The following is a 25,087-nucleotide window of genomic DNA, read 5'->3' as shown; positions in this document are numbered from 1 at the left end:
CACTTAATTAGGCAGTCTCCATGACTGCCCTATTTGGAAAAGCAAAAGCAGAAAGAAACTAAATTGCTTCCTTCTATTTATTTATTTTTATTCTGCAGCTCCTGATTTGTCTTAAGCAGATGCCAACTTGAGCCATCGAGAATTAAGTTCAGAATTCACTGCTGCTTAACTCAGCTGCCTCTGAGAAAATCCCTGGATGCAGTAGCTTCCGTTGCTCAACAACAGGAAGATGTTAATTCTTCTTTCCGAATGTAATGAATTAAGTAACTGTGTAAAAACTTAAGCGTGTTTGTCTTCCGTGTGCATACTAAACAAACATGGCACATTTTTTGTTGGAATATTTGGATCAAACCTGTTTAGCTCCAGTTAAATGCAGCGATATGATCTTGAAGATCATTTTGTGGGCTGAAAAAAATGCATTAGGAATTCAAAACACTTATATTAAAATTTGTAGATGATGATGTTCAAATCCATAGTGAAGTTTGGATGATACACTCTTCTCCCTTCTTACTACACTTGATGGAGGAGCAAGATGAACCCTTTGAAATCTGTTTTGCACTCTCAACCGTCTAATCGACTCAAGGCTTCCTAGCACCCTCTACATTCCAGCTTTAAAGACTGCTGATTCTGGGGCTTTCCCTTCACAGCCAGCTTTCCTCCCTCACCCCCTTGTTGTGTTTTTCTCAACAACCATTCTCAAGAAGATGTAGTTCTGGAGAACTGAACAAAACTTGCTCGCCGCTTTGTGACATTTTAGTGCGTTCTAATAAAGATGAAATCTTAATAAGGCTTTGAGATTTATTTCCATTGGAACAACCCAAGGTACGCTGCCGTTTTTGAAATAAGGAAGTGTTTTGGATATGTTATAAGCAAAAGAAAGTGCAGATCGCCAGGTAAGTCTTTGTGGGGTGGAGCTTTCTTGGGGGGTCATTTGAGTGGGGTGGGGTGGGCTTCCAGGAAGGGGCCAAAACAATGAACTTGGCTGTATTGGTTCCACATAAACTAAAGCACAGGGGGGTTGTGAGAAGAAGAAGAAGAGTTTGGATTTGATATCCCGCTTTCTCACTACCCGAAGGAGTCTCAAAGCGGCTAACATTCTCCTTTCCCTTCCTCCCCCACAACAAACACTCTGTGAGGTGAGTGAGGCTGAGAGACTTCATAGAAGTGTGACTAGCCCAAGGCCACCCAGCAGCTGCATGTGGAGGAGCGGGGACGCGAACCCGGTTCACCAGATTATGAGTCTACCGCTCTTAACCACTACACCACACTGGCAAGCACTGAAAACAACTATGATTTGGGCTTCTGCATACCTCAAGGTTTCTCCAAGCATCTTAATGTTTTTCAGTAACCCTGTCTTGGCTTCAGTCCTGTCAATACTCAACCACTTCATCATTAGAGGGAATTAGAAGATGGGACTGCACCAAATCAGGATTTTGTGCTGCTACAAGAGCAACATAATTAATTACTGTAATAAATCTTTTGTATTGGTCTTTTGGCTTGGTCTTCCAAAAGCATACACAGAAATAGCTAAAGCCAGCTTGGGGTAGCTTGTACCTATATTTAATATCAAAAAATTAATACGTGAAATGCCTAAAACTGTGATTATGGTGGATCGGATTCCAAAAGCACCAATTTTTGTAAGTTCCTTCATGAGGAAACCTAATTGTTCCAGAGCTTGTTACAGGTAGGTAGCCATGTTGGTCTGCCGTAGTCGAAACAAAATTTAAAAAATTCCTTCCGGTAGCACCTTAGAGACCAACTAAGTTTGTTCTTGGTATGAGCTTTCGTGTGCATGCACACTTCTTCAGATACACTGAAACAGAAGTCACCAGACCCTTATATATAGTGAGAGGGTGGGGAGGGGTATGACTCAGAAGGGTGGTGGGAATGGGTGATTGTCTGATAGGTGTGGAAAACCTGTTGACGACTGTTAATGGCTGCAATTGGTCTTACAGGAAAAAGCAAGGGGTGAGATGGCCAAAAATAGCTTTATCCTGTATAATGAGATAAGAATCCAATGTCTCTATTCAGACCAGGTCTCTCCATGGTTTTAAGTTTGGTAATAAGTTGCAATTCAGCAACCTCTCTTTCCAGTCTATTTCTGAAATTCTTTTGTAATAAGACAGCTACTTTGAGATCTTGTCCTAGGGGATTGAAGTGTTCTCCTACTGGTTTCTCTGTCTTGTGATTCCTGATGTATCTGAAGAAGTGTGCATGCACACGAAAGCTCATACCAAGAACAAACTTAGTTGGTCTCTAAGGTGCTACTGGAAGGAAGTTTTTTTATTTGGTTCCAGAGCTTGATTCATTACATTGAAACTTTTGAGGCCACTCATCTTGAGAGTTGTAAAAGTACATTTTATGTCCTTAAAATAATCTCTCCGGCTTTTAAGAAATTCTTTACTGCTTTAGGGGGAATTTGTGAATTTGACACAAGGACGGTAGCTCGCTGCCCTTGCATGTTTTTCTTCCTATGTTACCGATAATGGCTCCTCTCTTGCTTCTCAGTGTCTATAGCAGCATCATGTTTCTCAGCTGCTTGGAGATGCTCAAGTCTCACTTTCCAGAAAGACAGGGAGAGAGGGCGGACCTGTGCGTAATGGCCTTTGGAGATACAGCTCAAAGACACTGCCTGTTTTCAATTATTCAGAATCTCTATTATTAATTGAGTGCCCTTGGGGTTTTGTTGCTGTGAGGGGAGAACAGTTGCGAGGAAGCTGGGTGTTTTCACTGTAAAAGTAGTGAAAACTCCCAATTATTTCACTTATTCAATTATCACAGTTGCAGGCCTTCTGTAGATGACACCCACAGAGGTAAGGTCTTCCCTTAAGGAGAACTCATGTATGCGGTTGCAGCAGAGTGAAAGAAAGGATGACGGAGGTGATACTTTTGATTACTGTACTTTACCTTTCGTACTTCTATGTGGTATTTCCAGGCTGCAGCAGAATTGCCTTCTTCACTGATCCCTCACCTTTGCACCTGAGGGTCCTGAAACCTGTGTAGTGATAAAGACCTTGGGATAATAAGGATGGTTTGTATGTGTGTGAAATGCCCAGGAAATAACACTAAAGAGCCTCCGTTGAAACTTAAGTTCTTTGTATGTGGTTGCAAGCCGTACCTTACTGAAACGTCAGATCTAGCTCTTTTACACAAGCAAATGGCACTGCTGTATTTTGCATTTTGAGTCATTCAGAACCGTGGATGAGAAAGCGGGCATTGCATTGCCAATATAATTTCCTTTGATTGCCTTTTGTTTCTTTAATCAGTGTTGGCATTTTAAAGGTCCCATCGGCAAGCGTTTTGAACACGTTTCAGTTCACTAGTATGACTGGCTGTATAGTTCCATGCATTTCTTCAATTCTGGGGGTGCTTAAAATTAAATTATTTACAAATTTGTTATGGGACATTATATCTTAGTATTATTATTGGACCTTCCAGTAGCACCTTAGAGACCAACTAAGTTTGTTCTTGGTATGAGCTTTCTGAAGAAGTGTGCATGCAGATATCGAAAGCTCATACCAAGAACAAACTTAGTTGGTCTCTAAGGTGCTACTGGAAGGATTTTTTATATTTTTTATTTTGTTTTGGCTAATACAGACCAACACAGCTACTGTACCTACCTTTTGTTTTGTTTTGACTGGCAGACCAACACGGCTACCTACCTGTAACTGGAATTATTGGACCTGTCATAAATACTGATCATTACTTAACACTGAATGAGCTGTGCTTGTTCTCGCTTTTGCTGTTTGGTTTTCCAGGACACGAGTTCGAGATCTAGTTCCAGCTAGGCTACTCACTCTGTGCCCTTGCTTGTGTTGTGGTGCTTGTGTATTTTCTTGCGGCTGTTTGAAAGCTGCAACTTTCTATCACAGTTCATTTACTTACAGGGACACCACAGGTTGTTTTCCTGTCTCCAAGTTGAATAAGATGGATATGGACCAACAAGGTAAATATTAAAAGGTGCCTCAACAAGTTCTTAGTTATCTCATGTGTTGGCCTCCTATTACAAATGGAATTGGATCTTTGAATGTTTGGTTTGCTTTTAAAGCAGAGGGGCTCTTGCGCTAATTTGGGCAATGGGCCCAACTGGAAAAAAGTGCCCTCATACATACACACACACACACACACACACACACACACCCTCCTGCCTTTGGGATATGCATTTCCTGTTGCACACATCCAAGCTATAATCTGTACACAATCATGCACTCACTTTGTCTCTCTGGTGGAATCCAGACACATATAAAAAATGCTGTGAAAATGCTTTTTCAAAGAAGCGTTATGAAAAATACATTGCCATTTAGTGTCACATTTGAATAATGCATTTAAAATGTACTTAAAATGTTGTATTTGCAGCTCTATTGCTGTCTCTGTTTCTGTCTGCCTGTCTCTTTCTCTGATACACACACACACGTACATACATGCACTTACTTGAGAGGCTGGCCCCTGAGCTTCACTCCAGCGTGGATGCAGTATCAGGGCTTGCAGCTGCTGGATAAACTGGGCAAAGAACATCTGGAGAAAGAGGTGGGGAGGGAGAGAGACAAGGCTATTCGGAGGCCCTGATAACTGAGGAAGAAGGCAAGAGTTGGGGCAGAGAGGGTTGGAGTGGTGATCCAAGCGAGCCAAAGTCCAACAGAGAGCTGGCAGATTTGAGGGTGAAGTGTGAAGCTTCTGCCCAACTGGGGCCCCAACAAATACCAACTGGTGGGTATTCGCTGGGGAAAGAGCACGTGATGCAACACCCTGCCCCAAATAAGTAAATAAAGGCAGTAAACTGAGTAGTCCTGTGGTTGTAGCCAGTGGCGGAGGAAGCCTCTGCGCTGTCCATAGGCACCCTCCTGGGGCAGGGCGACACGACGCACGTCAGGATGGGCTGTGCATGCACAGTCCATTGGCCCGGCGCTGCTGCTCCTGCGACAACCAGGCGGGCTGCCAGGCGGGCGGTGGCTTGTGGGCTGCCCCGTCCGCGCTGCTTTACGGATGGGGTAGCCCCACGAGCCACTGCTCGCTTGACGGGTCGCCGCGGGAGCAGCGGCGCCGACTCAGATGCAATGTGCATACCCGGAATTTCTGGGCATGCGCAGTGCATCCTGCCCGGCGCTGCTGCTCCCGCGGTGACCAAGGGAGCCGCCAGGCGAGCAGTGGCTCGTGGGGCTCCCCTGCCCATCCGTGGAGCAGCACAGACGGGGTGCCGGGCGGCGGGGAGGGGCGGGAGGGGCTGCCAAGTGTCACCCCCCTCCCCTGGAACCCAGGGCGGAGCGCCCCCTACGCCCCGCCCTTCCTGCGCCACTGGTTATAGCTATTTGGGTGCAGGCTTGTATGCCTCATTCCGGCAACTCCAGCAACCAAGCTGGTGCCCAACGTATTGCTCTGCTTTCCTTCGGACCACATCAGCGAGTCGTGTCATCTGGGCAGCACAAAACCTCCATACACACTGCTCAGGTGTTCACCCCTGGGAGGTGTTGCTAATGCAGCGGTTTGACTTCACCCCCCAGAGGCTCACTCCATTGTCTCCTTAGACGGACAGGTGCCAACAATGCCCCTATGGAAAGTTTAGAATCCTTTCATGTCCCTGACTGCTCCTTTCTGGCCTTGAAAAAAAGGAAAGAAAGTTCAGATAGAGGAAGAAATAATTTAATTACGGGATTTGTGCATTTCCATTCTCACACACACACAAACACCCTTCTTGTTTCAAAACTGTCTATTCATAGAGTTAGGGTAACAACAATATGATGAAAGTACGTAAGAAAAAGGAAGGAGCGTAATAAACAGAAAGTGAACGGCATTTCAGGTCACCATCAGGACCTACGTAGGAATGCACATGGGGGGGGGGAAGAGTCCTAATAATAGCATGAGGTACAAAATAGGTCAATAAACAGCTTCAAGCTAGCGAGTCTCTCAAGAAGAAGCCATGACTAAGAGCTCAGAGGTCATATACCTTCTACAGAGGAGTTAATGAACGCAATAAAGGGGAACCATGTATTTCCAAATGTATCAGGTTGAGCCTGACTCTCTGATAACCTGATGTTCTGCATTTTCTTCACAGAGGCTCTGAATACCATTGAGAATTCTGTCTACAGAACAGCCCTGAAGCTCCGTGCTGTGCAAAGCCTATGCCAACGTAAGTGTACTAGTCGGGCCTCCTGTGCAACTTGGATCCAGCGCTGGATCCTTGAGTTGGATCCAACGTTGGGTCCTTGAGTTGGATCCAGCGTTGGATCCTTGAGTTGGATCCAACGTTGGGTCCTTGAGCTGGATCCAGCGTTGAAGCTGCAATGCATGGCTTTAAGGGTCTCCAGGCTTCAGCATATTATGTTTTCATCTGGATAAACAGGTGGGAAGGACGCCTGAAGAAATGAAGCACCATCGAAGCTCCCAAACGGAGATAAGAAACTTTCACTTCCGTTTTGGCTTAACCACAGTTTTGCATATTGTCCAAATCGTAAACTGTGGATAATCTTAACTATTGTTTGATACTCAAACCAGCTTCACAAACCACAGTTAAGATTAATCACAGTTTGTCCAAATTCAGGTGACATGACAAGCTATAATTAATGGAAAAAAGGAGGATGAAAGCTTCTAGACTCCCCCTCACAGCTGTGGCAGAAGAGGGCCGGAAATGCAAAAGCCTACACTCATTCCCGCCATTATGGTTTATTGTAATGTCTGAACACAATCAATAAGAGTTACAAAATCTGAATTAACTTGGGGGAGGTCTATGAACCAGGCAGCGTGAGAAGCTGAAATAATCAATGACCATTTCTTCATTCGGAGTTGAGCTGGCGGGCCTTCGGAATTAATTTGCTGCTTTATTTTTCAGTCAAGCTGACTGACGTCTCTTCGATTCAGCAAATCCTGCCAAACCACAAATGCCGGGCGGAGAAGCAGAAGCCTCTCTCCATGGAGCAGCTCATGCGACTGCTAAAGGAGCTGTTTAAGAGAACCAGATTAGAGAAGCCAGGCCAGGTGGACCCAAAGGCGGCTGAACTAACCCTGAGCCTCCTGACCTCTGCGTATGACAGGTGACAACACAGAGACACCCAGTGTCTCGTGGCAGATTTATGGCAGCTTCGCATTTTGATGCAAAAATGCCTGGTTCATTTGTTTTTTTAAATCCATGGTTCTATCTATCTATCTGTCTGTCTGTCTGTCTGTCTGTCTGTCTGTCTGTCTATATGGCAATTCCAAACTAGGCCCAATTTTCAGATCGACAGGTGCAGGTTATGATCCCTTAGATGTGATTTGGCATGGCAGGTATCTCTACCTACATATATTGGTTTGTTTTCAGGTTGCAGTTTATGAAATCATGGCCTCAGTAATGGGCTCTAGACCCGTGGTTCCCAGTGTGGGGCACCCCTACACACAGGGGAGCAATTTGATTTTTAAGGGAGGGCAATTCAAGAATGAGTTAGATCAAGTTAATGGCCTTAATGGGACACGGGTGGCGCTCTGGGTTGAACCACAGAGCCTAGGGTTTGCCGATCAGAAGGTCGGCGGTTCGATTCCCCGCGACGGGGTGAGCTCCCATTGCTCGGTCCCTGCTCCTGCCCACCTAGCAGTTTGAAAGCATGTCAAAGTGCAAGTAGAAAAATAGGTACCGCTTCAACGGGAAGGTAAATGGCGTTTCCGTGCACTGCTCTGGTTTCGCCAGAAGCGGCCTTGTCATGGTGGCCACATGACCCGGAAGCTGTACGCCGGCTCCCTTGGCCAATAAAGCGAGATGAGCGCCGCAACCCCAGAGTCGTCCGCGACTGGACCTAACGGTCAGCGGTCCCTTTACCTTTAATGGCCTTTTAGCTTCCTCCACATGAATGGGAGTTCACTTCCTGAATAATAAGAATTATATGTCACATCAGGATTTTAGAGGTGCTTAGGTGGGGCATAACCAAAAAAAGGTTGGGAACCACTGCTCTAGACCTAGGGTGGGCAACCTGTGCCTAGCAGAGATTGGCAGAGGGGGTGACATTGCACACCTGGTTTCTTGATGCCAAGTAACACTATCGCTTACTGAAAGGAGGAGGTACTGATAGCTCAGCATCATAAAGACACAGAAGTAGCAGCATGGGGGGGGGGTCCTGTGTTTCCTTAATTGTCTGTTTTTCTCCCGTTTGAATTTGTCTCGTTTTGTACATTGACTTACTGGACACCCACACCTCTTGTATTTCACCTTGAGTACAGCTCATTGTGGAAAGGCAGCATACGAATAAGTAAATAAAACAAACTACATTTAGAGGGCTGCAGATTCCTGGCGCTGGTGAGGAACCTTTCTCCCTTTTTTTGGTCAGGAAAAGGGACTTCAAATTCCAAAGTTGGTAGATAGCTCATGTAGCAGCTGCTGATTTCCCTCTTGCTTCATGCCCCTTTTTCTCACATTGTAGGAATGGAGTGGGCTTCATCCAGCCCCGATCAGCTGCAGCTGCTCTAATTGCTCTCTCAGGGGATGGCCTGCTCACTAAATATAGAGGTAAGCAGTATTGCTCTTCTGTATTTATTCTCCGCAACAAGTTAGGCTCAGAGTGCTGACAAACATACACGCTTTTTTGCACAGTAAGCAATCAAGTCTTGCTAAGCACAGACAAAAATGTGAAAAATGAATTGCCCGCCCAATGAGAATAGCAGAAATAAATTGCAGTTTCTCTTTTCCTTTACACCTCTCAAGTTTCCCTTTTTGCATCAGTAGAGGCAAGCAGTGCTGGATTTCGGGCAGTGGAAGTGCTTCTCCCGCACGGGATGCTGAGCCGAGGGGGTGCAAAATTGAGAAGATCCATAATTGAGAAGATCCATTGGGGGCGCCAAGTTTTGGCCTCACTCAGGGTGCCGTTATTACCCAAAATTACTGGGACGCAGGTGGCTCTGTGAGTTAAACCACAGAGCCTAGGGCTTGCCGGTCAGAAGGTCGGCGGTTCGAATCCCTGCGACAGGGTGAGCTCCCGTTGCTCGGTCCCTGCTCCTGCCCACCTAGCAGTTCGAAAGCACGTCTAAGTGCAAGTAGATAAATAGGTACCACTCCGGCGGGAAGGTAAACGGCATTTCCGTGCACTGCTCTGGTTCGCCAGAAGCGGCTTAGTCATGCTGGCCACATGAACCGGAAGCTGTACGCGGGCTCCCTTGGCCAGTAAAGCGAGATGAGCGCCGCAACCCCAGAGTCGGACACGACTGGACCTAATGGTCCCTTTACCTTACTGTTCCTGGAGGCAAAGGCCGAGTATAGTAAGGAAATGGCAGAGAGACAAAATATGCAGTGCAGCACACAGTGAAGTGCACTAAGCGAAGGGAAACAGACAGGCTTAAATACATTCAGCTCCATGTTGAATTGTAAGTAATTGTGTAATTATGCCATGTCTGCTAGATTGTGAAATGGAGTGTTCCACAATCTGTAGCGTTTACCAGGGTCCGGCACGTTTGCGTTGCGTTGCTTTGCTTTCTGTGCCTGGCAACTCCTGGCTATTAGCAGAGTTCAAAGCCACAGCGGAAACTTGTGTGTAACTGCCAAGGCAGCACAGCAATAATTCACAGAAGCGTTGTCTTCTTAACGAGCTGAGTTTATTTACAAAAACAATAAATCTTCTCCCGGAGTGCTCAGTTCCATGACTGCTCCGGTCAGTGAAAACGAAACCAAAAAGAACAGCACACACAGACAAAGACCAAAAGCCCGTATGTGAACTGCCCACACAGTGACCAGTGCGTCACAGCAGAGCACTTAACTCTTCAGGCTCTGATACTCTCCACAATGTCACTGTATCAGGGTGTTATAGCGGTTAGAGTAGGCACCCCCAAACTCGGCCCGCCAGATGTTTTGGGACTACAACTCCCATCACCCCTAGCTAACAGGACCAGTGGTCAGGGATGATGGGAATTGTAGTCCCAAAACATCTGGAGGGCCGAGTTTGGGGGTGCGTGGGTTAGAGTGTTGGGTTAGGACTGAGGAGACCCAGGTTCATGGTTGTGTCTCATGCATTCGGCTCCAAATACCTGACCTGAAGAACGCAGGCTAGGAAATGACTCTCTTGACTCTTCAGGAATCCTGACTGTTATTCTCTGGCAGCTCTCTTTCAGCTTTACGCAACCTGTGCAGGAAGGAGCGCCAGCCGGACTCATATTTCTCGAAATGGTGTGAGGGACCTGCTGACAGACTTACTCCAGGTAATTCAGCTACTGTGCAACGTGGAACTGGACAAGGGGTGAATCTCCTGAAGCAGGCCGGTGAGAAAAACTACATGGCCCTAACAGTAGCCCTGTAAGTGGATATCTGATTGGCGGATATTCCCAGAGCGTCCTTGTTCGCTCACTTCAGAGTCTCCTAGAATTCTGAGAGATAGGAAAAATGGGATGTGTAGATCAGAGAGGGTGAGACAAGGAGGAATGAATCAGCTAGTTAAGAAAGGACAAACATCAGATTCCAAGGACCATTGGATGGGAGGGAGGCACTGTCACCATGGGCTCCCTTGGTGCCAGAACTCCAGAAGAGGAAGGGCTGTTAAAGGCTGTTTTTGAAGCTAAATCCCAGTCTAATATGCCCTCTCAATCTTTAGCCTCTTCCCCGCAGGACGGGAAGCCAGAGTCCTAGGTCATGACAGCGCACTGACATGCCAACATACCGTATTTTTCGCTCCATAGGGCACACTGGACCATAGGGCGCACCTCGTTTTTAGAGGAGGAACCAAGAAAAAAATATTTTTCTGTTTTTCCTCCTCTAAAAGCCCTGTTTTTTTGAGGATCAGCTAAAAGTTTTGCAGCTTTTTTGCAAAGGGAAAACCCCTGTTTTTTGAGGATCAGCTAAAAGTTTTGCAGTTTTTTTTGCAAAGGGGGAAAAGCAAAGAGGAAAAGCTCCCTTTTTATGGGGTTCAACTCACATTTCTGCAGCATCTAAAGGAAAGGGAGCCTTTTATAGAGTTTCCAGATAGATAATCTAATCAGCCAGTCACATGTAGCTGGGGAAACAAACAACCCCTCTCTGCAGCACATTCAACAAAGGAGGGCGGGGCTGAAAGGGAGCTGGGGATTCTTATCTCTCTCCCGATCTCTTGCTGCGCAGCTGCTGAGCGGGGTCCTTTCAACACCCCCTTTTCTCTTTCTAAAATAAAAAGCATGATCCTCTTTTGGCCCCTGGGCAATTGAGCTCCAGGTACCACCATTCGCTCCATAAGACGCACAGATATTTCCCCTTACTTTTCAGGAGGAAAAAAGTGTGTCTTATGGAGCGCAAAATACGGTACATGAACAGAGTTAAAGTTTCAGGTGTGACACCTTAAATAAAACCCATCATCTTTTGCCTTTTTCACTTCCCTTTATTTTTATGTAGCCTCTTCTTATTCTGTGTGATGGCGTTGGTCTTTTGCTGAGGGCTTATGGTGACAATGTGTTTTTGCAGATCCTGGCAGTCGTGGGAGAACGGCGTAACCTGTCTGACGTGGAAATTGCAGTGAAGAGTTGTTTCAGTGGGGTATGTTGAAATACAGTATCAAATGTAGCTTGGGTCATATATAACCATCTTCACTGGCAGAAAATGCACTTCTGGGTTATATTACATAATTGCACAGTCCCTTCATTCTTCTGTCACAAAACAGAGTGATTTCCTGAACTGTAAGAGACCAGATCCAATTAAGCTCGCATCTTATGGACCTTGAAGACTGCTATCACCGTCACAAAAGACATCCTGTCCTTTTTGAGCAATGGCCTCAGTGGAGGCTTCACTGGTACCCTGGATACAGGGCTGGCTCAATACATTTTGGTACCTGAGGCAAACCACAAAATGGCACCTGAAGTGAAGATCTTCATCAGGAACAAGGGGGAAATAAAGATCTACATTAGGATCTGCTGCCCCTGTGAATCCTGACGCCTGAGGCGGTCAGCTCACCTTGGCCCATGGGTGGGTCAGCCCTGCCTAGATTGTTCCATGCAAGACTCAGGCTGGAGACTCCGTAAGAGCAGAACTGAGTTGTTGCTTCAGCAGGAGAGCTGTGTCTTCAGTAAGAACTGCAGCTCTTTCTCAGTTGCTTTCTCCACCCTCAGTGAGAGCAGTCTCTCCATTTCAAGGACCCCAGCCTGATTTAGCAGCCATTGGCACCTGAGGTGAATCACAAAACTGGTGCCCCCTCCCCGCCAGGAAGAAGCGGTGAGTGAAGATCTACATCGGAAATGAGGGGGTGGCGTAAAGTTCTACATTGGGATCTTCTGCTGTGGATCCTGCCGCCTGAGGCAGTCGCCTCACTTTGCCTCATGGGTGGGCCAGCCCTGGCCATGATAGAGATTAGCTCCAAAACCAGAGAGTTTTATTCAACTGAGTCATAGAGTAGACCCATTGACATCAGTGAGAGGGCTAACCTAAGAGCATTGGTTTTAATGGGTCTCTAAGTGTGTCTTAAGGACGCGGGCGGCGCTGTGGTCTAAACCACTTGCCGATCAGAAGGCCGACGGTTCGAATCCCCACAACGGGGTGAGCTCCAGTTGTTCGGTCCCTGCTCCTGCCAACCTAGCAGTTCGAAAGCACGTCAAAGTGCAAGTAGATAAATAGGTACCACTCCAGCGGGAAGGTAAACACCATTTCCGTGCGCTGCTCTGGTTCACTAGAAGCAGCTTAGTCATGTTAGCCACATGACCCGGAAGCTGTACGCCGGCTCCCTCGGCCTGTAAAGCGAGATGAGCACCACAACCCTAGAGTCGTCCGCAACTGAACCTAATGGTCAGGGGTCCCTTTACCTTTAAGTAAGTCTTATTTGGATTCTTTTGCAGTTATAGATGAGATTTCAACACACTGGTAGAAAACCTGTGGGTTAGTTTTTAGAGTGATCTTTTCCAATGAAAAGTCAGACTTTGTGCTACATGTTGTGCCTGAGACAAAGTTCTTGTTTGAGCTAAGGACTAGTGTTCTCTTTCAGCTTCTGGGTTCTGCAGTTGATGAAGAGAGGTTCTTAGCTTGGCTCCAGTCTGAACCTGCCATCCTCCTCTGGCTCCCCACATGCTACAGGTTGTCAGCAACAGAAATGGTCAAACACCAGGTCAAATGTAACATCTGCAAGAGCTTTCCCATCACTGGTCTAAGGTGTGTTGTATCATAATCGTAATAGCTAGTCCAGTGCTGTTCACAGATTCAGCCACTTAATTGCACAAAAAAATCTAGTTTTGAGGGGTGGCTGAATCTAGTTTTGTGGAGGTATAGGGAATTCTCGTTTGGTGTTTATTGTTTCATTTACTTATGGATATTCCTCTCAAGCGAATCGAACCATTTCTGTGAATCTCCCACTAGGAATAGAAGGATATATCAGTTTCTCATTTTATTTCTCATTTTTTCCAATCTTAAATTCAGTTCTCTATGTTTCTGCAGCAATTTGCAGATTTTTTTTTTAATTCTTCAACATTTTAGTGCAGATTTCTCCTAACAAACTCATTTCACATTTTCCCCAAGCAGTTTCTCTTAGTGCAATACATTCCTGAATATTGCTTTCACTAGTATCTTCATTTTGATGCACACACACACACACACACACACACGGTAATATGTGCATTTTTGTAAGCATTGGCTGTAGAACTTCACCACAAAATTCAGATAAGTGTGAATTTGGAAGGGTGGCTGCGTTCTGGTTCTAGTATTGATTTGGACAGTCAGTGCAGATTTAATAAATTTGCTGTAAATGCAAACTGAATTGCATTTCTTTCCCTATTCCTACTGATCTTTACTAGGTTTTCTTCTCTTGTCTGGCCAGGTATCGTTGCCTGAAGTGCCTGAACTTTGACATTTGCCAAGTCTGTTTCTTTACCGGACAATTCTGCAAACCCCACAAGAAATCTCACCCTGTGATGGAGCACTGTGTGCCGGTTAGTCATGGACCCATTCACTTCTATCGCTTAGTCTACTGAATGCTGAGTTAACTGGGTGGTTGGTGCTAAGTTTTGCATTCTGACATGCATCAGATTGATTCGTGTTAAGAAAGAGTTATTTCCTAGGAAATGAAAGGATTATATTTTAGCCACAGTATATTGTTGCACGCCACTCCACTCTCTGAACGGGGGTTTCAGGGCTGGAGTTTTCCCCACCCCTGATCTAAGGCAAAGTGGGTGCCTATCAGAAAGAGAGGGCCTTTTCAGTGGTGGCACCCCATTTGTGGAGTCCTCGCCTCACAGAGATTCTCTTGACACCTGGTCCATTGTCCTTTTGGCACTAGGCAAATGCGGTTTTCTTTCTGAATGAAAGCTTTTCTGGAGTAGTGTTAATACTGCTGTTTGGGGCTGCTTTTATAATTTTGTGGTTTTTAGTTTTTGTAATAATAATAATACTAATACTAATAATAATAATTTATTAATACCCCAGCCACTCTGGGCGACTCCCAACGGAATATTAAAAACACAATCAAACATCAAACATTAAAAACTTCCTTAAACAGGGCTGCCTTCAGATGTCTTCTAAAAGTCAGATTGCTGTTTATTTCCTGGACATCTGATGGGAGGCCGTTCCACAGGGTGGGCGCCACTACCGAAAAAGCCCTCTGCCTGGTCCTCTGTAACCTCACTTCTCACAGTGAGGGAACTGCCAGAAGGCCCTCAGCTGATTATTGTATTTACATAAACAAATCTTTACCTTCCCCCAGTTCCTTCCAAGAACCCCACTTTAATCTTACCCCCCCCTTTCCTGCAGCCCTTCCTCACCTATTACACATATCTCTGTCGTCACCCCCCAGTGTGGTGTAGTGATTAAGAGCGGCAGACTCATAATCTGGTGAACCGGGTTCACGTCTCCGCTCCTCCACATGCAGCTGCTGGGTGACCTTGGGCTAGTCACACTTCTCTGAAGTCTCTCAGCCCCACTCACCTCACAGAGTGTTTGTTGTGGGGGAGGAAGGGAAAGGAGAATGTTAGCCGCTGTGAGACTCCTTCGGGTAGTGAAAAGCGGGATATCAAATCCAAACTCTTCTTCTTCTTCCCATTTCCAAATCAACCAAGGAGCTTTCTCCCTCCAACCCATATCGCCCTTCATTTATCTTACCTGGGCCAACTCTTAACGTTCTTAGCTGTCCTTTTGTACATCCATCTTCTTTCTCCATTGGCATGCTGCCCGGACAGGTGTCCACAAAGGAGAGAACAAAGTTGTTTTTCCGCATCATCCGAAACAACTTGCTACAAGGGCGCTGCGAGAGGAAGGAAGCTCTGAGAAGGAAGACCTTGATGGTGACGGGGGACGCAGGCTACTCTCTTGGCAGCCATGCACAGTGAGTGCGTCATTCAATGCTGTGTGCTTGTAGCTCTTAGGCTGCCTCTCTTGTCTGGCCCTCGGGATTCTCCCCAGGCCACCTTCCTCACCAGTCCTGCCACCCTGGCCTAATGTCAGCCAAAATTTGCTTCCCTGCAGTTTCGCTGAGCGTGGGAAGAAGGCCCCCTCTGGTTAGCCTTCAGCTGGGCTTCAGTATTGCACATCCAGCCTAATAACTTGTAATGAGTTGCTTTATCATGTAAAAATGCTTTCCCTTCATTTGATCTTTCCCTGTGCTCAGCTTTATGAGCTGAGCAGGCCATTAAGAAAAGAAGCATTTCCAGAATCCCTAAGGGTGTCATTCCCTCATCTGCAGAGGGGTCAACGCAAATGGAAAATGTTCCTTTTTGTTTCCATTGCAGACTCCACTTGTGTTTTTTTTTTTAAATAATATTTTATTAATTTTCCAAATATAAAACAGAAAAAACAAAGAAAATAAAAGAAAAAATAACATCAACAATAGCATGAACAATACATATTCATAAGGTAAAGGTAAAGGGACCCCTGACCATTAGGTCCAGTTGTGTCCAACTCTGGGGTTGCGGTGCTCATCTTACGTTACTGGCCGAGGGAGCCTCCGCATCATGTGGCCAGCATGACGAAGCCGCTTCTGGCGAACTAGAGCAGCACACAGAAACACTGTTTACCTTCCTGCTGGAGTGGTACCTATTTATCTACTTGCACTTTGATGTGCTATCGAACTGCTAGGTTGGCAGGAGCAGGGACCGAGCAACAGGAGCTCACCCCGTCGCGGGGACTCAAACCGCTGACACTCTGATGATCAGCAAGCCCTAGGCTCTGTAGTTTAACCCACAGCGCCACCTGCATCCCAATACATATTCATAATCCGACATAAAAAAGCAAGAATTTGAAAAAGAAAAATGAAAAGTTGACTTCCCCCTAGTCCCTTCCCTGGTTCCATTGTTTATCATCATACCACATGTCCATTTTAATTATTTAAAAAATCATTTAAATTACTTATTGTCCATTCATATTTCCTTACAGATATTTCTAGAATCCTGCTAATGTATTAACCTGTGTACATTGCTTCTGTGTATATGCAGTCTTCTTTAAACTCGTTGTCATCTCTTCCTCTTAGTTTCAATGTCAATTTTGCCATTTCAGCATATTCTATTAATTTAACTTGCCAGTCTTTTTTAGCTGGGACACGTTCTTCTGAGAGCCAGTGTGGTGTAGTGGTTAAGAGTGGTAGACTCGTTATCTGGGGAACCAGGTTCGCGTCTCCACTCCTCCACATGCAGCTGCTGGGTGACCTTGGGCTAGTCACACTTCTCTGAAGTCTCTCAGCCCCACTCACCTCACAGAGTGTTTGTTGTGGGGGAGGAAGGGAAAGGAGAATGTTAGCCGCTTTGAGACTCCTTCGGGTAGTGATGAAGCGGGATATCAAATCCAAACTCTTCTTCTTCTTCTTCCAATGCTGTGCTAGCAGGATTTGTGCAGCTGTAGTTGCATACTTTTGTGGTCCTGGTATGTCCACTCCTGTTATACCTAATAGAAAAGCTTCTGGTTTCTTAACAAAAGTTATTTTAAACATCTTCTTCATTTCATTATAAATCGTTTCCCAATATTTCTTAACAATTTTGCAATCCCACCACATATGAAAAAAAATGTCCCTTGCAGACTCCATTTGAAATGCCTTCAGATTATGTACGAGGCAAACCTATGTGCTTTCAAGAAGCTTCTAGGCATTGTGTGTGCATATTTGCGCAACATGAATCGTGTTTTGCCAGCCACGTATCCTCCTGGTCTGGCAGCTTCCTGACAGACCCTCCTTTTTGCAATCTTAGGCGGACAGCAATCATCAGGCCTGCATGGCTGGTGGGATGTGTTTGACTTGGTGAGTCATTGCAAAGGAGGAAGCCAACTGGCTGCCCTGTAAACCTGGGGCATATGGGACAATGAGGAGGAGAGAACATAGATCAGATGTGCTTCATCAGAATGGCACACAGATGCCAGACCTCCTTGGCTGGACCCCTCAATTCTTGCTCATTCAAGAAGTTCACCCCCAAACCTGCCCTCCTGCATTGTCTCCCAAGACAGACAGATGCCAACAGGAAGGAATCACAGGGCTGGAGGCAGAGATTATCATCAGTAAGTAAAAGGTAAAGGGACCCCTGACCATTAGGTCCAGTCGTGTCCGACTCTGGGGTTGCGGCGCTCATCTCCCGTTACTGGCCGAGGGAGCCGGCGTACAGCTTCCGGGTCATGTGGCCAGCATGACAAAGCCGCTTCTGGCGAACCAGAGCAGCGCACGGAAACGCCGTTTACCTTCCCGCCGGAGCGGCACCTATTTATCTACTTGCATTTTGATGTGCTTTCGAACTGCTAGGTTGGCAGGAGCAGGGACCGAGCAACGGGAGCTCACTCCGTTGCGGGGATTCAAACCGCCCACCTTCTGATCAGCAAGCCCTAGGCTCTGTGGTTTAACCCACAGCTCCACCCACATCCCATTATCATCAGTACCTGCCCCCGAGTCAGCATTGGGTGGCTGCATCTGAAAGCTGCCTCTTACTTTACTTCTTCCAAATAACGATTGTGAATTAGATACCTCTATTGGTGGTGGATACTTTCGTACTTGCTAATTCATGGATCTTCCACCGCCCTCCAGTCTCACTGTCTTTGGAACTTTTTGTTTCCTTCCCAATAGTTCAGTTCCTTCAGTAACAGAAGAACCTTGTAGTATTTTAGTATCTCAAGCTGCCTTCCGGTTGCCATAAACCCCGCTCTTGGTCTTCAGCTAGGCTTAAAATGTAGCCTGTGTCTGGCATAGTTTGGTGCATGCAAAATCTTGCATGTGTTCACTCTGCAGTGTTTGATTTCTTCTTGGAAAGGCAGATATCCCATCCCTGCCATTCCATGTCACAATCAAACTTCTTACCAAACTCTTCTTAATTTGATAAAAGAACTTCTGATCCGACTTCCAAACATCTCTTGCGTATGCAGAACAACTGTGCAGTTATTTGGATCCAGAGCATTATTTATATGGAAATGTTCTGGCTGCCATATGGATGAGGAGAGGAGGGAGTTTGTTCAGCATCTCATTTTATTCCTTTCTACCTTATTTTTGCAGCATCTGCTCTATTCATTCCACTTCTTCAAGGCAGCATGTGCCACCTAATCCTGTCTGCTCTGGGCATACTTTAGACCGACAGTTAAGCAGTCCTTTAGATGCCAAAGTATCCCAAGGACAGACGATGGAAAACAACAATAGCCTACTACTATGTCAAGAGAAAACATCCAGTCAGGTAATGAATGCCGAGCAATGGGGTTCCAATAAACACCAGCTCAGCATGTGCTGATGCTTTGTAAGCTGCAAGTGGTGTAGATTTGATTTCATTCCCGCAAGCATATTTTTTTCTTAATATAATGAAGGTTCTGTGGGGTAACCACCCTCATATACCGTATTTTTCACTCCATAAGACGCACTTTTTCCCTCCTAAAAATTAAGGGGAAATATCTGTGCGTCTTATGGAGCGAATGGTGGTCCCTGGAGCTGAATTGCCCAGGGGCCAAAAGCAGATAGTGCTTTTTATTTTACAAAGAGAAAAAGGGGGGTTGAAAGGACCCCGCTCAGCAGCTGATCAGCAAGAGATCGGGAGAGAGATAAGAGTCCCGGCTCCCTTTCAGCCCCGCTCTCCATTGTTGAATGTGCTGCAGAGGGAGGTTGTTTGTTTCCCCAGCGACATGTGACTGGCTGATTAGATTATCTGTCTGGAAACTGTAGAAATGGCTCCCTTTCCTTCAGAAGCTGCAGAAATGTGAGTTCAACCCCATAAAAACAGGGCTTTTCCTCTTTGCTTTTCCCCCTTTGCAAAAGGAGCTTTGCTTTTCTCCCTTTGCAAAAAAGCTGCAAGACTTTTAGCTGATCCTCAAAAAAAGAGGGCTTTTAGAGGAGGAAAACCAGAAAAATATTTTTTTTTTCTTGTTTCCTCCTCTAAAAACGAGGTGTGCCCTATGGTCCGGTGCACCCTATGGAGCGAAAAATATGGTAACTAACATGCTTAAGTCTAATTAATGCATGAAGGGGTTAATGCCATAGAGTAAGCTGTCCTGTCAGGCTTGCAATGAAGGTAATCAAGGCTTTTATTCCCCTTCAGTCTACCTGAGAAGCTCAGCAGGTAAAGAGAGAGGTCTGAGCTGCTTGCTCCAAGCTCAGACTGTGCATGGCTTTTAAAAGCCATTCTTGTGTTCTTGTACCAATAATTTAGCAGCTTTCACCATTGTAACTACCAAGCCAAGTTTTACTGCCTGTGTTTCCTGATTTGTGTATGGAAAAGCACATGAACCTGACTTTTGGATAGTTTGTAAGTAAGCCATTTTTTAACTTATCAAATGTGTGGTCTTTTCTATGCTAAGGCAAGAGGGAAGTTTTGGAACTTGCAAGGGCATGTTTTAAAGGTCTTACGGCCTTTATTTTCATGCTTTACTTTGCTACATATTTTGTGATTTTAAATCTCTGCTGGGGTTCTCTCACTGAAGACCACTTGTCCCAAACCTGGTATCCAGAGAATTCTCCTTTTATATACTTATTTTCAATGGTTTCCTGTAGGAGATAATAATGGACACAGCAATGCTTTTATAGTATCACTAATTACTGCTGTTGTGAATGGCCACTGTGATTATCGTGCATACACTTAAACTTTAATTGAATATCCATAGGCTGTGCATTTTGTATTTAATTGCCATTTTCAGTGTACTGTTCCCCACCCCCACCCTGCTACACTCATGCATATACATTCCTGCACTCTGAGATGAACACTTCATGCAATCTGACAAAGTGGAATTTCCACAAAAGCTTTTGTTGGCTTTTATGATGCCACAAGACATGGGGGGGAGGATAGCCAGCAGATGGGACAACCAGTAATCCCGGAGTTCCTGCTCCCACTGGCCGTGAAAGGGTCTGCTGGCTATGATCTGAAGGTAGTTGTCGTGAGTTCTGAAGGTTACTGAAGGCTTCCGAAAGTTAGTTGTCGTGAGTTCTGAAGGTACCGGAGATTCCGGAGGTTTCCGGATAAGAAAGATAGCCTAAGCTAAGTAGTGGCCAAAACTTAGAAGGCCAAATAAATGTTTTTGAAATAAAAGAAATAAAGACTAAGAGACTGCAGTCAATGGTGAAGAAGCTCTCAACTGCTCTGTGCGGCTGGTTTGCTTTCGGTTTCTCTCTGGCTTGTCTCGCACTGATGTTCTCTCTGGCTTGTCTCGCGCGTTCTCCACACCCGCTACAGAGAGCGGAGGCTATTTATTAGGAAGTTAAACATCGTCACAACATTAACAACAACCAATCACAACGTTGTTTCTATGCTAGTTTCTGGGCGGGAAACTTTTAACTGACCGTTACATTGGCTAAATTGGCGCGCTTTGCCCCCAGCGCGGAGGGATCCATGCAGCAAACCTCTGCTGGATCCTTTGCCTTCCTTGCGATGCGCGGAAGGTAACCTTAAAGTAAGCATAAAGAAAACAGGTGCAGGAGCACCTTAAAACATATTCCCACATGTGTGTGTGTGTGTTTGTGTTCCTATACATGGGCAATCAACCCTCTGGCATAGCATGTGGCAGAACCTCCTAAAAAGTCATTGCTGGCCGTGGATAGAAGGAGCAGCCTACTAATGTTAGACCAGGCATAGGCAAACTCGGCCCTCCAGATATTTTGGGACTACAACTCCCATGATCCCTAGCTAACAGGACCAGTGGTCAGGGATGATGGGAGTTGTAGTCCCAAAACATCTGGAGGGCCGAGTTTGCCTATGCCTGTGTGATCCCACACACCTCGTTCTGGTTTCCCCATTCTAACCAGAAGTACATAGCGAGGACAGTTAAAGGCAGCAGTTCTTGCCTAGCTGCCCAGCAAAACACGACTTTTTGCCTCCTTTGTGCATCTGCTATGAACACACACACCCCACCTTCATCTTCCCACAGGCGCTTGCTTCTCTTAAGGCGGAATTGGCTAAAACACAGGAATCCATCAAGGCCCTTCACAGCGAGAGGAGGTGGGTATGCGGACGTCCGTAGCCTTGATTAAGATCCTTGAGCCTTGGACTGTAAAGCGCGTGGAAGCCATGCAGCCAGATGAGAGCATAGCCAGGGGTGGGAGGAATGGGGCACTCAATCAGTGGTTTGCTTCCTCGGCGTTCAGGAGTGTTTGTCTCTGCATCCCTGTCTCAGCAGCAAGTGCAGCAAAGTGGCTCAGCCGGCTTGAAGGGGGCAGCACTTATCATCAAATCAGAGAAGTGGGTGGTAGGCATGTCTGGTGGTCCATCTCGAGTAGAGAGTAGGCAGGTAATCTCTCGCGCTTCCGTTCAGGTGTGGGGGTGGCACCTTGATTGCAATCACAAAAGGGCAGCAGCAAGAGTTGCGGCGCCAGAGAAAACGGCACAAAAGCCCCTTGGCAGCAAAGAAAGCCGGGGGAAAGTGTCCGTCACATCCATCCTGCCTCGGTAGCAAGTGACTAGCGAAGGAAATCCTACATGCCCATGCTCTGTGCAGCCGCCCCAAGGTCAGGACAGGGAAAACGCACTGGGCCCTCTTCAGTTTTTGCCGTCTTGGTCACTGAACCCACAACGCAGCAGTTGCAAAGCAGGGCTCCTCAGACTTCCTTCCTAACATCTGTCCAGTTCTGTGCCAGAAATTGGAACAGGCTGTTGGGGAATCACTAGGGTGACATACTCAAACTGTAGCTGTGTGATGACAAAATCCCTGACCAAGGTGATTGCTGGGATTGAAACCAAGAGCAGAAGGAGCAATTAAGAAGGAAAATGGGCAACAAAGCAGCCCAGAGAAATATTTCCTTCCCAACCCACCCTCTGCCAACGCATAACTTTCAGCTAAAGAAACGGAACATTTGGCGCAACCCTAAGTTATAGCACTTTTTTTTTATTTGTTTTAAAAAAGAAAGGTTCCGTGTGTGTTGTTGGGTTTCCAAGGGAAAATATTTCCACAGCCATCAAGACTGCCTCTTTGCACGCTCAATTCATGTTAAAGACTGAGGAAGTGGGGGAGGAGATATTATCTAAGGCAGGGATAGGGAACCTCCAGCCTGCATGCCGAAGTCGGCACCCCTGGGGTCCTAACTGATGTCACACCAGATGTGGGCCTGTTCAAGCCACGGCTGCGATTGGGAGCTCTAAAGTACACATCTGATTGTTCCTTGGTCAATGGGGTTGCATACAGCATCTTTTGGATTTGGCATCCAATGCAACTAGGGTTGGCTTCATTAGGGAGCTCTCCACTGCAGAGTTCCTCCCACCATTCCTCTGCATCCAACCAGTCCATGACAGGTAGCCATGGTGGTGGGGGAAGATTGCCCAGTCAATCAAGCAGGAGGGCCAGTAGCAGCTAAAAGTGTTGGGAGATTCCATTCCACCTTTTGTTGCAGACATGGGATTGTTGCATGTCACATGTCTGTTTACATTCCAGCACAGATTGCTGGGTTCCGTGAGTGGAACTTCTGCTCTGTGTATTGCTTTTGTTTTGAGTCTCTCTCTGAGAAGGCGGCAAGGAGAGACGACATGTTTCTTTGTCCTGATTTATGTAAAATAAATCCGTAGTTTTAGTATGTATCTACAGCCTCAAGCCTCTTCTGTAGTGCAGTTTACTCTGCTAAGTAAAGTGTGTTCAAGTCAGCAAGTTTGAGTCGCGGATTTACGTCGGAGCCGGAGGTCGATGGATCTCTGCAGCACGAAGGCTGAGAGGAAGATGATCCAGCTGGGGCCAAGCCAGCTGGCCTATCAACCCCCAGATGCCGACAAAAAGGACCCTGCCTAAATAAACTAAAGAAAACTTGGCAAAAAAACCCAAGGAAATTGGACAAGCATTCATTGGAGAGCCAGTGTGGTGTAGTGGTTAAGAGCGATGGACTCGTAATCTGCTGAACTGGGTTCGATTCCCCGCTCCTCCACATGCAACTGCTGGGTGACCATGGGCTAGTCACACTTCTCTGAAGTCTCTCAGCCCCACTCACCTCACAAGTGTTTGTTGTGGGGGAGGAAGGGAAAGGAGATTGTTAGCTGCTTTGAGATTCTTTCAGGTAGTGATAAAGCGGGATATCAAATCCAAACTCTTCTTCTTCTACCGCTCAGCTGCCTTAGGAGGACAAAGAGCCTACAAAAGTCCCAAGCTCTGATGTTGTCATACAATTCAGCATGTTGGTGAGGGAAGCATCCTCAAAGAATCTGCCTCACAGTCAGGCATCAGGAGGAGCAAACTTTATCGAACTGCTCATTTTTCTATGATCAGGCGCCATCATTGAAGAGATAATGGGGATTATAATCCTATACTGCCACCACTGGTGAAAGGGTCACATTGCAGCCAAATAACTCTGCTGCCACCACAGGCCAAACACAGGTAGTACAACAACAACACTACTACACTGAACCCTGCTGAAAGTGGGGCACTGGGCAAAATTTCAACTACAAAAGCAAGCCAAATTTTGAGCAGGAATCTTTGCAGCGCTGGGTTGAATCCAAGCTGCAGCCGCCAAGATTCTCCCTTCGCAGCCTCCGCTTAAACCTGAGTCCAGTCTTCATTTGAAGTTGAACTATCTGAAATAAAATGCCAGGTGGCAGCCTCAGCTGCCAGTCTTACATGCCTCACAGAGAATGAGCCAGATCTGGATCCAGCCCTCCAACGAAGACCAATTCCTCACACCTGCTCTAAGTTATGTATGGTCCAAGCTGTTAATAGGTAAAAAACCAGCGACAGAGTTTTTGATAAAATATAACAGGAGAGGCAGCACAAAAAAAGGTTCACTGGTGGGATGTTTGCTTGGCAGTCTGTTCCCTGTTGAGAAGTAGAACCCATGTTCCATATCAGCTGAAAGCTATTTTCTGGAATAACCTCACAGAAAGCACACCTGAGCGGTGCAGTTTCGGAGGTAAGATAGCTTAAAAGGCAGCAACAACCAGTAAGAAGGACACAGGTCTTTGGTATATATGGTACACTATTCTTAAGTCATCAGACTCCCAGCACTTCCTGATCTGCCTTCACGAAACCCAGGCCAATGTACAGTGTATGAAAGCTCCCCTTGTTGATTGATGTAAGGATGCTTAGTGGTTGCTCATGAGTAACAGTCCAAGGCAAAGAACTTCTAAAAACAAAGTTCTTTGTTGTGCAAGCTATGTACAGCAAAGCAAAGTCTCAAGCGTCCATCTCAGTGCTCAGCAGTGTCCAGGAATGAACTCTTTCGGTTTCTCTTCCAGCAGAAAAGCCTCGGAACTCTAAAACCCCTCCTCCTTCCCTCCTGTGACCGACCACGTAGCGTGGGAACCTGACCTCTATCTCTGCTTTCCCTGTGGTGTTGAGGCTCTCTGACCCCTTCTGAGCCCCTGCATCGCCTTCCTGTCTCCCCCTCTCCTTTCCCGCCCGAGGAATGCGAAGAATGCGAGCTCCCACTGGAAGAAGGGGAGGGGGAGCTCGTAAACAGCGGGCATGGATCCCTGTATTCTAAATGCTCCTGCGACGCCGGCCGTAGCGGGGAGGGGTTTTTCCTGACAATTGATTTAATTATTTTTGTTTGTCTGGAAACATTGTGTTTCCCGGCAGGTACTTGAAGAAGCAACTGAACAAATGCAATGGCAAAATAAAGCTCCTTCACTCGGCTCAGGAAGACAGAAACCGTGCACTACAAGCAAAGATCCGTGAGCTATTAGGAAGCCAGGATAACCTCAAGCTGGAGCTTCAAGAAATGAGAGAGGAAATTAAGGTAACAGAACGGGGTCAACGGCTCTTTGCTTAGGGACAATTCGCCCTTAATTGCTTGAAGTATCCCGTGTCTTCTCACAAGTGGGGCCTTGTTATTTGAAACTGCAGACACGGCCTCACATG

General features: G+C 46.2%; 1 protein-coding gene across 1 annotated transcript; it reads left to right on the top strand.

Moving 5' to 3' along the window:
- Nucleotides 1-3,927: 3,927 nt before the first annotated feature.
- DYTN (dystrotelin) lies at nt 3,928-24,998 on the top strand. The gene is made up of 12 exons (XM_033153286.1): nt 3,928-3,946; nt 6,050-6,124; nt 6,824-7,025; nt 8,382-8,487; nt 11,375-11,446; nt 12,882-13,045; nt 13,707-13,818; nt 15,061-15,206; nt 15,347-15,378; nt 17,056-17,105; nt 21,185-21,255; nt 24,806-24,998. Exons 1-12 carry the CDS (start codon nt 3,928-3,930, stop codon nt 24,996-24,998), a joined length of 1,242 nt encoding a protein of 413 aa, XP_033009177.1.
- The last annotated feature ends 89 nt before the right edge of the window (nt 24,999-25,087 follow it).

This window comes from Lacerta agilis, chromosome 1 (assembly GCF_009819535.1).
Source record: "Lacerta agilis isolate rLacAgi1 chromosome 1, rLacAgi1.pri, whole genome shotgun sequence".
Lineage (NCBI taxonomy): Eukaryota > Metazoa > Chordata > Lepidosauria > Squamata > Lacertidae > Lacerta > Lacerta agilis.
This window is presented reverse-complemented; position numbering and strand designations above follow the sequence as displayed.

Coding starts and splice junctions, on each gene's coding strand:
- DYTN (XM_033153286.1), top strand. Junction 11,447..12,881: donor TGAAGAGTTGTTTCAGTGGG/GTATGTTGAAAT, acceptor GTTCTCTTTCAG/CTTCTGGGTTCTGCAGTTGA. Junction 17,106..21,184: donor GGTGGGATGTGTTTGACTTG/GTGAGTCATTGC, acceptor ATCTTCCCACAG/GCGCTTGCTTCTCTTAAGGC.